We start from the raw sequence: 13465 nt of genomic DNA on the forward strand, positions 1-13465 counted from the left end.
AGAACATCACTGATCTCTGCTCCGTGGATTGCTTAGACAACAAGCACTGAAGAATCACTGGATGGAACTGGAAGGATGGATAAACACCTAGTTATGTGATGGAAGGAGCAGTGGTACAAGAAGCTGCGTTCTCTCTCTGCAAGCATCTTCTACAGACCCCTGTTTAAAGGGGACCTTTTCCCTACCTTACCATGGTAATCTTCACTTTGAACCCAATTATCCAATGTTGACATCCAACATTTTTTAAGACTAACTAGAACAGAGAAATAGAAACGTAGAAGTCTAAAATCCCAAGTCCTGTGCATAGTGACAAAGCTTTGTCATCTATTCATGGTATCACAGAATGGTTGGGTTGGAAGGGAGCTCAAGGATCACGAAGCTCCAACCCCCCACCAATGCAGGGCCACCAACCTCCCCATCTCACAGCAGCCCAGGCTGCCCAGGGCCCCATCCAACCTGGCCTCCAACACCTCCAGGGATCACAGGGGCATCACAGCCTCTCTGGGCAGCTGTTCCAGCCCCTCACCACTCTCTCTCTAAACAACTTCCCCCTGACATCCAACCTCAAGCTGCCCTCCTTCAACTTTAAGCCATTTCCTCTTGTTCTGCTGCTTTCCCAGCTCCTCACATCAGGTAAACCACTCACAGGTTTCCTTTTCCAGCACTTAAGTTCTCTTTAAACAGTTCAGGGTCTGTTACTCATACCCAATGCAGAGCAAACATTCCCTGGTAAGTAGGGTTTGTCACAGGTAATGAATGGGTTCTCGAGAAGACAAACCAACCCATACCTTGCAACTTCCCACACTGCTTTCCTCCTTCCCTCTGGCTTTTATTGCTGAGCACAGCACCACACCGAACCCTAACCCTACTGATCCCTAACCCTAACTGCCCTGGGGTCAACTGGTCATGCTGGCAGGGCACAAGGAGCACCAAGTATTTGGCTCTGTGTACAGCCAACATTATTCTCATCCTAAATCTGAAACACAGCACCATTGCAGCTATGATGGAGAAAATCAACTCCCAGATAAAATCAGGCCACACACAGTGCTTTGTTGCTCCTATACTGCAGAATTTTAACCCAGTTCTTGGTGCAGAAGATTTAGGGGTGAAAAAATCATAGAATGACAGAACGGCCTGGGTTGCAAAGGAGCTCAATGCTCATCCAGCTCCAAGCCCTGCTGTGTGCAGGTCGCCAACCAGCAGCCCAGGCTGCCCAGAGCCACATCCAGCCTGGCCTTGAATGCCTGCAGGGATGGGGCATCCACAGCCTCCTTGGGCAACCTGTGCCAGTGCCTCACCACCCTCTGCTGAGTGAAAAATCCCCTCTTGGGGTTTTAAGGAGAGATGTGCAAAGTTTGGAGCAGGCTGTGCCTGGTTGAGGATGCTCACACAACATCTCTGCCCTGAAGGAAGGAAACGTGCCATTCCACAGACCCCTTGGCTGATGCTGTGTGCTTGGAGATCCGAGAAGAAAAAAGAACTGCTTTCATTCCTTGCTATTTCATTTCCCCCTTTTACAATACATATCCCCAAATACTGCCAATCAGGGATGCAGTAAATAGGGTGAAGGATGTGGGGGTTGTCTTAAAAATAAGTCAGATGATGGGAACCAACTGCAATTACTGCTTTTAAACCAAGCTGCTGACAGAAGGGCTCAATGTTTAAAATACAGTCATCCTTGCTTTGCATTATGATCAGGAATAAATCTGATGCCTTTAGCTGTATTTCTCCCTTAAATTATTTGACTAAAAAGAGAAATCTGGCAACTAGGAAAATCAACTTTCTTATTAACCTTCTGCTTATCAGCCACAGCACATGTGAACAAATGCAATTAGCAGAACTTTAGAAAGCTGACTTCTATTTGAAGACCTCATTGCTTCCCAGCGCCTCCAGGACCCAAGCCAGCACGTACCTCACTGTGAGACATCACAGGGACACACATAAATGCACGTGTTTGCACACACCATCACGTGGATGTGTATTTGTGCACGTGTACACACACACACACACACACACAGAACATGTCTGGGTGAGCACTCTGGCCTTTTTTTCTAAGGCTGGAATGAAATGCAGCCATCTGAAAAATGTAATCACACCAAGTTTGGCTTTCAGCATCCAACTCTGCTGACGAAGCCGGACAAACCCTCATCCCTCATTATTAATTTCAACTCATTTCCCAAACAGGGATGTGGCTCTGAGCAGCCTGGTCTGGTGGTTGGTGATTCTGCACATAGCAGGGGGTTGAAATTAGATGATCAACCCAGGCCCTTCTATGTTTCTATGATATGAACAGTGCCAGGCAGCAAATCCCTACCAGGTCAGAGTCGCAACAGAGCAGTTGGCACCGTAACACTCTGCAGTGGCAAGGAAGGGCCAGGAGGATTGCTGCCCTTATAGAAAAGCCAGGCAAGGAATCTGCCCCTCAATGCAAAGCAAACAATGGTATTTCCCTCATTCTTATTCCCTGAGGAAAGCAGCTCAACTCCAAGAGTGCTTCCTGCCCATCAGACAGACGTGAGTCAAAGGATGGGGAAAAGGGCCAAGCTGCTCCTGCAGACAGCTCTGGGAAAGGAGGGCTCCTCGTGGGGCTCCTTCAGCAGCTGCCATGAGAAAGCCTGCCTGCCAAGTGCCACACTCAGCCCATGGCTCTCGGACAGCAGAGTGTGCCAGGTTTGCTGGAAGGACATCTTAGGGGCTCTTCTCCCCCCCCTTCTGTTTACACAAGGCAGCAGAATGAACCCTGACATATTCTGGGCACGAAGGTTGCAGGCAAACAAGATTCCCTGAACTACAGACTGCTGAGAGAGAGCATGAATCTGAAAGTCTTTTAAAGCTCATTCTGGGCTGACAAATAAAATGAATTGGGGAGGCAGTCTCTGTGTTAACTGAAGCAAGCTATCTACTTCTCTCCTCAGCCTCACAGCTCTCCTGGCAATCACTCTTAGCTGAACCTCAGATCCTATTTTTTTCCCTGTATTGCATCAATTTACTGCTGGGACAATGCTATCACCATTTTCACTCTGTACATCATCTGCTCCTTTTGCCTTCAGCACCCTCCCCCCAGAGCCAGAAGAACAATGTGTTTAGAGGCCTGTGGTGCCCTGGCTGTATGTTAAGAGGCCCAGCAGCACAGGGAAGCTGGAACAGCTGCCAGAGAGGCTGTGATGCCCCATCCATCCCTGGAGGTGTTCAAGGCCAGCTTGGATGGGGCCCTGGGCAGCCTGGGCTGCTGTGAAATGGGGAGGTTGGTGGCCCTGCATTGGTGGGGGGTTGGAGCTTCGTGATCCTTGAGCTCCCTTCCAACCCAGGCCATTCTGGGATTCTGTGATACATTACAATCCTGTCTAACAGAAGAGACGAGGCTTCCCCCAGCAGCTCATCACATCAGTCCTCGAGAAAAAGAAATGCCTGGGAATTAACAAAATGAAAACCTGCAGCATTCACGTTGAGCACCCTGTGTAGCTCTCTGCAATGCTCACACGCACACCTACCTCTGTGCCTGCAAACAGAGCCCCAGGTAAATCACCCCAAAGGAAAAGGGCTGAAAGGGGCTGTCTGCTCTACGTTCCCCTCTGTTTCTCTGCTGGTAGAAGGTACTGGCATTGCAAAACATGTTGTTTGAAGCATGGTGCAATCCTCACAGGCTTCTTGCCTTTGTGGGCTTGCTGCAGTGAGCACAGAGCTCTTTGTTCTTATCAGCACTGCCATCCAGCAGAAAAGGATGAGCAAATAGTGAAAAGCAGCACCCAAAGTCAGAAGTTCACTGGTCTCCCACTGGGGGGTAGCAAACAAGAGCTGCAGCTAAGGAGACACTATCTTAGCCATTATCCTTTGGTCTAGCACTAAATGTGGAGGTTGGGAGCCCTGCATGCAGTAGGGGGGTTGGAGCTTCATGATCCTTGAGGTCCCTTCACAACACAAGCCACTCTATGACTCCATGATTCTATGATTTTCCCCAGGCAGGACAAGAAATGAACCTTCTTCCATATCCTCAGTGGAGGAATATTGGTACCGAAGCCTCGCAGGCAGCATCTCTTAGAGAAACAACACACAAGGATGCAGCAGCTGTGAGATGTGGTTGGGATGAGGGCAGTGAGCACCTGCTGCCCCACAGCATCCTCACACCTCCCCATCTCTGCAAGGATGATGCTGCGGGCCTGAGAGGTGTTACTGAAAGGAGAGACAATGGTGGAGCTGGGAACACGACATGCTCATCCAGTGCTGCAGGGATACAAACCCCAGTGTGAAAGGGATGGAAAACCAAAGGAGCAAAGGATGGAGGACTCCACAGAATGGCCTGGGTTGCAAAGGAGCACAGTGCACATCCAGCTCCAAGCCCTGCTGTGTGCAGGTCACCAAGCAGCAGCCCAGGCTGCCCAGAGCCACATCCAGCCTGGCCTTGAATGCCTGCAGGGATGGGGCATCCACAGCCTCCTTGGGCAACCTGTGCCAGTGCCTCACCACCCTCTGCCTCCAAAACTTCCTCCTCACATCCAACCCAAACCTCCCTTGACTCCACTCCCAGCCTCTTCCTGCACCAACTGTAACTGTGATCCAGGCACGGGGTTTGGATCCATGAGACAGATGTGCTGGGAAGAGAGAGCACTGGGAAACGACAGCATTTTGCTGATATTTATGGGCTCCACGTGAAGCACTGACAACAAGATGTGTCAATACTTACAGGAGAGCTTCCAGTGGAAGGAGAAAGCAGTTCCTGTTCCCTAATGTACACCTCTCAACCACAGGGAGTGTGAAAGATGCAAGATCAATGCTCAATCCTAACCTGTAGCTCAGTGAATAAGCCAGTCACTCATCACCAGCTTCACCTTTACGTGAATATTTGATATGTGGCACAAGGTGATGCTCACTGTCACAGAAACCAGCTTAGTTATTACAGCTAAACGTAGACTCTATCTAAAATAATTTGATTTAAATTAAAAATCCTGTATGAAAATTAATTTGGGCAGTAACCATTCTTCAGACACAGAATATATTATGGTTAGGCAATGTAATGTTATGGGAAGGTCACACTTGCACTCAGCTCATTAACGACAGCCTTTATAGAGGGTGTGGGAAGGGCATCAGTTCTGCAGTTGCATCCATAAGCTCTCCAGCTTCATTGGGAAATAATTTGTTAATAAGACAGAAAATAAAGAATCAGATGAGGATGCAGCGACACGTAACAGCCCCAGGATTTTGGGGTATTCACAGAATGGCCTGGGTTGCAAAGGAGCTCAATGCTCATCCACTTCCAACCCCTTGCTGTGTGCAGGGTCACCAACCAGCAGCCCAAGCTGCACAGAGCCACATCCAGCCTGGATGTATGATATTATCCTTTGGTGTGACTGTAGATGAAGAAAGGTGTCTCTGAACATCGAATCTTCAATCCACCACAGACAGACTGAGCCTGCTGGTTACCCACCACGACTGTTTTTTAGCTCAGAGCTGAATTATCATACCTTTCTTCTTACAGTATTCTTACAGCATGTAACGTGGCAATTAAAACTAGAGGCATAATTTGTCTAGACCTCCATTATACAAGGAAGAGTTTTCCCAGGGGAGCGTGCAAGTGAGGCTACTGCTTCAGAAACAGCTTTCTGCTCTGACAGTCTCATTAGTACAATCCCTGAATGGCTTCAGAGTAAAAACACAAGAAGGCAAAGTTTGTTCCTTCGCCACACATTCAATGCAGTCAGCATCCATAATGGCTGCAGCAGATCTACAAAGCACACTGTATTATGCAATGATACCTCGTGCCTGGATGGACTACAGGCATACCATGCAAGATCTGTTCTGCTCAATATCTTTATTGATACGGTCTTTATTGATCACAGAATGGCCTGAGTTGCAAAGGAGCACAATGCCCATCCAGTTCCAACCCCCTGCTGTGTGCAGGGTCACCCAAAACCAGAGCTGGCTGCCCAGAGATTATCTGGATGAGGGCACTGAGTGCAGCCTCAGTATGTTTGCAGGTGGCACCATGATGGGGGGAAGTACTGATCCACACTGGGGTAGGAAGACTCTCTACAGAAGGATCTGGACAGGCTGATTGCTGGCCTGAGGCCAACGGGATGGAGTTCAACAAGACCAAGTGCTGCACTTTCATCACAACAACCCCAGGCAACGCTACAGGTGTGAGGCAGGGTGGCTGAGAAGAAATGGACCTGGGGGTGTTGGTTGATGTTCGGCTGAAGATGAGCCAGCAGAGTGCCCAGGTGGCCAAGAAGACCAATGGCATCCTGGCTTGCATCAGAAACAGTGCAGCCAGCAGGAGCAGGGAGGTGACTGTCCCTCTGCACTCAGTCCTGGTGAGGCCACAGTGCAGTGCTGAGCTCAGCGTTGGGCCCCTCAGTGCCAGAAAGGCATGGAGGCCCTGCAGCGTGTCCAGAGAAGGGAGCAGAGCTGTGAGGGGTCTGCAGCATAAATCTAATGGGAAGCAGCTGAGAGAGCTGGGATTGTTCAGTCTGGAGAAGAGGAGGCTCAGGAGAGATCCTACTGCTCTCTACAACTACCTGAAGGGAAGGGGTGTTGAGCTGGGGGTCAACCTCTGCTCCTGTGTAACTAGAAATAGGATGAGAGGAACAGCCTCAAGTTGTTCCAGGGGAGGTTCAGGTTGAACATTATGAAGAATTTCTCTAAAAGACTGGTCAGGCACTGGAATGGGCTGCCCAGGGAGGTGTGGAGTCACCAACCCTGGAGGAGTTCAAGAAATGCTTAGATGTTGTACTGAGGGACGTGGGTTAGTGGGAAACGGGCGGCTGGTTGGACTGGATCATCTTGGAGGTCTTTTCCAACCCTGGTGGTTCTGTGATGCTATGATTTTCCTCCTGATACCTCAGATCAGCAGCCCACCCAGCACCATCCAACCCCACAGCCCTGAGCTGCCCTCCAGATTTGGACACAGACATCTGGATATGTGTCAGCTATGAGAAGAGGGAGCACAGCTACATCATCATCATTCATCTCCGAGAGGCAGCTGCTCTCCAGTGCACACCCCCTATTCTGTGCACAATACTCAGGATTCCAGCACCAAATCCAAGCCTTAATTACAAGGCAGCCTCTGTGTTGCAGAATGATAATTGGTGGATGCAGGAACTGAACATTTTTCTGCTTTTCTGCTTGCTAATGCACAGAAATGCAGCACCAAGATAACACATCTAATCATTTCATTGCATAGGGAATAATTTTGCTACTAAAATACAAGTTCAAGAAATGCTTCAATAACAGACTTCATTCCTGTCTATAATGTGCACCCAAAGTAATCTATAAGCCTGCTCTTAGCAACTCCTTACAAAATTCTGTATACAAACTACTGGTGAAGCTGAGCACATAAAACAAGGTCTCCTCCAATCCAACCCATTCGATGATTCCAATGCAAGTATTTTCACAAATATGTGCACACACATAGGTGTGCAAGTGATTGCTCTACAGAGGTACCCAAGAATGAAGGTCCTCTCCACCCTGCAGCACTAATGGCTTCCTGCTGTAACACCCTTCATAGAATGACAGCATGGCCTGGGCTGCAGAGGAGCACAGCGCTCATCCAGCTCCAAGCCCTGCTGTGTGCAGGTCGCCAAGCAGCAGCCCAGGCTGCCCAGAGCCACATCCAGCCTGGCCTTGAATGCCTGCAGGGATGGGGCATCCACAGCCTCCTTGAGCAACCTGTGCCAGTGCCTCACCACCCTCTGCCTCCAAAACTTCCTCCTCACATCCAACCCAAACCTCCCCTGTCTCACTTTCAAGCCATTCCCCTTGTCCTGTCACCACCCACCCTCACACACAGCCGTTCCCCCTCCTGTTTATCCGCTCCCTTCAAGCACTGAAGGCCACCATCAGGTCTCCCTGCAGCCTTCTCTTCTCCAAGCTCAACAAGCCCAGTTCCCTCAGCCTTTCCTCACACAGACCTGCTCCAGCCCTCTGCTCATCTCAGTGCCTCCTCTGGACCTGCTGCAAGAGCTCCACGTCCTTCCTGTGCTGAGGGCCCCAGGCCTGAACTCAGCACTGCAGATGGGGCTTCACAAGAGCACTGAAGAAGAAGGGGACGATCACCTCCCTCTCCCTGCTGGCCGCCCCTTCAGTGTTCACAACTTCGTATGAAATACTGTGAGATCAATGAATCATAGAATCATGAAAACTCAGCTTCCCATTACACACAGAGTCAGTATGGATGTACAGCTCTGGCTCTTAGTCCATGAGCTCCCATGAAGCAGATCTGCTTACATAACAAGCCCAGACAAAATCTTTTTCATGCACACCTCTGTTCAGTCCAGTAGTGTTCACTGCTTTCACCAGTTCACTATTTGCCAAGTGCTTTATCTCCATTAACACAAGGGATAAAACATCACCTGGCACGTCCGAATGCAAAGAGCTGCTGCCCATCTCACAGCATCAAATCTAATTTTATGGCTGTTGCATCAGCTCAAAAGACATTTCCCTGCTTTCCCCAATTCAAAGGCAACTCGTTATCTATCAAAAACTAATAGCTTGAGCTATTCAAGAACATCTGCTGGCACTTTCATTACCCTCCAACAAAGCAGAGAAGGCAGTTCATGCTGTCTCACCATACAGCAGAAGCATTTTACCCAACCGCTTTCCTCCTTGATTGGTTTGCCTGCATCTGTTCACTGATCAGATACAGAAGCACTCCTCAGACCTTGGTCCCCAACATTCTGACTGATGCCTTCATTCCTTCAGCCTAAACACCCAATCTGGATCATCAGAGGTCTGGGAAGGTATAAAGGAAGACCTATAGATCCAAAATCATAATTCTTTTTTTTTTCTAAGAGGAAAAACGTTGCAAAAGTCATTCGCTGCAAGGTCAGAAATGTTTCCAAACCTCAGCCAACAACTTCAGCTCTTGGTTTTTGCATATGGACTACCAATATCCCTACAAAAAGACTTCCTGATGCCTAAGAGCAGATCTTACTGTCACAAAGGTGCAAGGGCTGGATGCAGCCAAGGCATTACTCACCTGTTTTACATTGTATCCTGCTTTCGCACTAGTTTCAATGAACATTACATTCAGCTCTTTGGCTTTTCTTTCTCCTTCCTCAATGGACACTTGCCTGGGGAAGAGAATACACAATTAAAAAAACAAAAACCAAACAGATGGACACCTTGAAAATTAACACTATTGCCTTTAACTCCAGGAAATGACTCCTACATTACAGTCTCAAGGCATTCAGTGGTTTTCCCTGCATACAGCCAACACAGATTGAGCACAGCTGAACAGCACGATCACCACAACAGCACACCTGGCTCCAAAGCAAAGCAGCTGAATGGACCAAAGAGACTCCTACAAGTCCCTGTCCAAGAAGCTGTGTTTTTATGCTTCAAGAAGCAGCAACTGAAAGGTTTTAATACCCAGTAACAATCATCAGCTTGCAGACTACAGAAGGACCACACGTAACCATCTCATACTGAAAGGCTTCTGCTGTTCACCCCCATCCAGGCATCCCACTCACTAAGCAGTCTGCTGCAGCTGAAACTGGAGAGGACTTGGGATCAAGAGCTTCTAGATAAAAATCACGAAGCATCTCATGTGAGAGACAGAACAATTCCTAGTGGGATGTCATAAATCTGAAGTAAGGAGCACGAGTGAAGCTATTCTGAGAAAACAGGGATTTCCATCAGATACAGAACACCTCCATGCTGTGCTTTTGCATTGCATTTTTGTGACTGAAGCTGCACACCTTCCAATAAAAAGAAGTTTGCCAACTTATGCAAACACCTTGTAGTGTTCTAAAGGGGAGGATGACTTGCACCCATCATTTGTATCCCAGCAACTGGATTGAGTGTCTGTGCTGTAAACCCGGCTTTGCCCAAAAGAGAGACGTTTAAAAACCAAGACCTCTCCAGACACAGCCAGCATTTGAGAAGGAAATACGAACGTTCCTTTTCAAACAGCTGCCTTGGAGAAAGGAGCATCAGCCCAAGAAAAGCAGCTGACGTTGAGCTGTTCCTCCGTACCTCTTATCTGCTAGATCTGTTTTATTTCCCACCAGCATAATGATGACATCGCTGCCCCGTTCCGTTCTGACATCGTCGATCCATTTTGTGGTTTGCTGGAACGAGTTGACATCTAACAGAAAACAGTGGAGAGGATTATCACTGCCGAGCTTCGGCACGCATCGCAGGTAACACAGCTGGAGGCCTCAAATAGAAGCTTCTTATTTCTGGAATCAGACTAACAGGGCGATGAAGAACCAGCAAGCGAAACCCCAAAGTGCCCCACACTCAAGTGCATGAAAGCTACAGCCCTAACTTCACCTGGGCTGGTATTCACTCCCTGCATTGGGATTCACCTCTACATACAGAGGTGGCAGCTTCTGGACAGCCTGGGCTGCTATGAAATGTGGAGGTTGGTGGCCCTGCCTGCAGCGGGGGGGTCAGAGCTTCACGATCCTTGAGATCCCTTCCAACCCAAACCATTCTGTGACTCTGTGATACAGAATTTGGTTTGGGCAACGTCCAAAATGATAAGACTGATGGCTCTTTTAGTCCCCGTGTTGTTTAGTTGGATAAAAATTCAGCGTGGGGAATAGGGATCAATGTGACACTGCCCATCATTCTGCACTGCTCACCTACTGCAGGAGGGCCCCACGGCTTCTGCACTCCTCAGAAGAATTCTGAGCTCTGTGGTTCTGCACAGCTTCAGCACTTTTTATTTGCTGGGCTTAGGATTTTCCCTCAGAACTGGCAGGGCTATATAAATACCAGCAACTCCTTTATTGCTGCAGGGTGCCCAGCAGTTTCCTGATCTCCTGCACGGAACAAGCAATGCAAATCTCATACATCCACAGGTGCTTTTTCTTAACGTGCCGCTCTTAAAAGCCAAAACATAAAGAATTTAGGAGCCTACCCTGACCTAATGAGCACGTGGGTGAGAAGCTGCATCCCATTAGGAGAAAGGAGCTGCACAGAAGCTGCCCTGGTGCTCTGCATTAACCACAGTGAGCCGAGGAGCTGCCTCACTCAGTTCTGGTACTCAGCAAATGGGGCTCTGCCGCAGTTCTCGACAGTCATTGATTTCTTTTTAATGGCTTCTACTGCATAGTAATATATTGTGTGCCAGACAGACAAGGCTTGATCACTTGCCAGTGTCTTCATTTGTCTCTCTGCTATTCGGTAATATTGAATTTGCCAGGTCGGTAAAAGAATAATTCAAGGTTCACAGCTAACCTGTAATTTTAGCTCAAATGAAAGTGCTATTTGTAACAATTAAAGATTTCACAGGTAAATTCCTTATTCCTGCTGTAATCTCCTAGTATTTATAAAGCAAAGGACAAGCTCTTTAGAACTGGTATCGATTCAGGCTGTTGCTCTCAGTCAGTTCAGCCCCAGAACTGAGAAATGTGTGAAGGTTTTGTTCTTCCAAAGCAAAATTCTGCTGTTGGCAAACAGGGAATGCTGTGAATTTGGGCTTTCTGAAACGGGGGGGAGGGACAGGAGGAGAAGAGTTGAGAAAAGCACTAACATTTTAGTTCACAAAAATGTACATACCTTAGTAGGAAATGAAAGAGCAATTGTTACAGGAGAAGGGCGTAGTGGTCAGTTGCATATATTGCACAGTGTGAAAGTGACTGATTGCAATGAAAATGTGATGTTAATGCAGTTCCCCCCCAGCCCACGCCCAAACCTTGGTGGTGGTGGGAGGGCAAATGGAGTGAAGCAAGCTACAGCTATCAGTGCAATGTCTAATTTGAGAATTCAGCTAACTATGAACATGATTCACGTGTTTGAGACCAGAAGTTATCGGTGACACCGTGACCAAAAAGCAGATGGAGCAGGGCAAAGTGCAACAAGACCAGCCAGGACTCAAGACTTCAGGAAATGTGATAGGAAAGGGTTACAAAGTGAGGGAGTTGATCAGACAGTCCATACATTGCAACAGCAGTGATCAGGTGGCTAGCTTAAAACTGGACTAGGGTAAAAGAAAACAATTTTTCCATGCCAGAATGAAGAACAAGCACGTGGTTGTGATAGGACATGCAAAGCTAGGCTAAAGGATGAAAGGGGCAGAGTATTAGAAATGCAGAATTCCCCCCACTCACTTGTGATATCATAAACAACAACTGCAACAGTGGAGTCACGAATGTAGCTAGGAATCAAGCTCCTGAACCGTTCTTGACCTGCTGTGTCCCATAATTGCAACCGTACCTAACAAAATCAGTCAAACAAGCAAGAAAAATAAGAAAAAAGGTCAAACCCAGTGCAATATACCTACTTGTGATATCGTAAACTACTACAGCAGCAGCAGAGTCACGGATGTAACTGGGAATGAGGCTACGGAAACGTTCCTGACCCGCAGTATCCCACAGCTGCAACCTGATCTGTGGGTGGGAGAAAATTAAAAAAGCCAAACTGCTACTAAAAATCAAAAGAGTCAAGAATTGTCACGTTTTGAAAAAGCTAACGAAAAATATGAACTCATGCAGGAGGTGACTGGGAGAAGCAGCAAACTGTCCTCTCCTTTATAGCAACCTCTCCCAAGCACCTGCGGTAGCCAAGCTGGTGTGTGTGCACCTATCTCAGCCCTTTCTGCTGTCTTTTCTTTGCAAAAATGCTTTCCTTCCTGAAGGGGAGAAATAGGAGCGTTCAGCTGGTGGAAGAATGCTGTGCTTGTAAGGGAAAAACCACCAGCTGCTGTCAAAGCATTGGAGAAGCTACTGGTGTGAATGTTTCAGGAAGGATAAAACGCTGGTTATCACTGCACCAGGTTTTACACGTTAAAGTACCATGCACACAGATGAGGTTTAATGTCTCTTACCATCAAGGCTCTGAAAGGAAAGGCAGGATGTACCGAAAGCAACATGTATGGAAAGATGTGCAAGGGCCAGTTCTGCTATGGAAACAACATCTCATCCCCAGAGCGTTGTTGATGCAATCACATTTGCTGTGGGTTTATACAACACCATGCTTCTGCAGCACTGAACAACCTGCTCCTGCAAACAGCTCAGTGGCTGAATTTCTTAACGAAGATCTGAACTAATTTTAAACCACAGGCTTGCTTCCAGAGAGCAGTGATTTCATTTCAGGAACCAGAGCTGCACCAAGCTAAGCAACCAGCACCACGTGTGGGTTCCTGCTGGAGGTAACACTGAGCTGGCTGATAGGTTATAGGGAGCTAGCTAAGAACTGGCAATGCTGTGAGGGATAAAACACAGATTGCCAAAACAGAATGGCTCAACTGTGGCTCCCTTCCCCAAACTCCTACCCTTATACACCCCTCTCTCAAACTATCCCTCCGAGTTGTCTCCAATAAGGATGCCAACGCAGCACCTTCTGCCATTCACAAAATGGCCCTCAGGAGCCAACTGATGATCTCCCATTTGCCAGGCAGGGAAGGAAGCTTTTCCCACAGCACCTATCAGGCTGGAAGCAGCCAGGAGATGAGGGCTCAGGCTGTACTTCCAAGTCATCTCAGAACTGTGCACCATCACAACAGATGCTGACCCTCATTCCT

The 13465-nt window shown here is 48.0% G+C and overlaps 1 protein-coding gene across 2 annotated transcripts in view; it reads right to left on the bottom strand.

Annotated features, from left to right (window-relative positions):
- Nucleotides 1-13465, bottom strand: part of RAB6A (RAB6A, member RAS oncogene family) — a 58144-nt gene that overhangs the window by 5750 nt on the left and 38929 nt on the right. The window contains exons 4-6 of one of the 2 annotated variants that reach the window (XM_052699397.1): nucleotides 12054-12159; nucleotides 9970-10081; nucleotides 8972-9065 (exon numbers count right to left, since the gene is read on the bottom strand). In XM_052699397.1, coding sequence (XP_052555357.1) covers nucleotides 8972-9065; nucleotides 9970-10081; nucleotides 12054-12159 — 312 coding nt within the window. Of the gene's footprint in view, nucleotides 1-8971; nucleotides 9066-9969; nucleotides 10082-12053; nucleotides 12160-12226; nucleotides 12333-13465 lie in introns of both variants that reach the window. The other variant, XM_052699396.1, reaches the window with a different exon arrangement.

Source organism: Tympanuchus pallidicinctus, unplaced genomic scaffold, assembly GCF_026119805.1.
Source record: "Tympanuchus pallidicinctus isolate F22 unplaced genomic scaffold, pur_lepc_1.0 scaffold36, whole genome shotgun sequence".
NCBI classification, from domain to species: domain Eukaryota; kingdom Metazoa; phylum Chordata; class Aves; order Galliformes; family Phasianidae; genus Tympanuchus; species Tympanuchus pallidicinctus.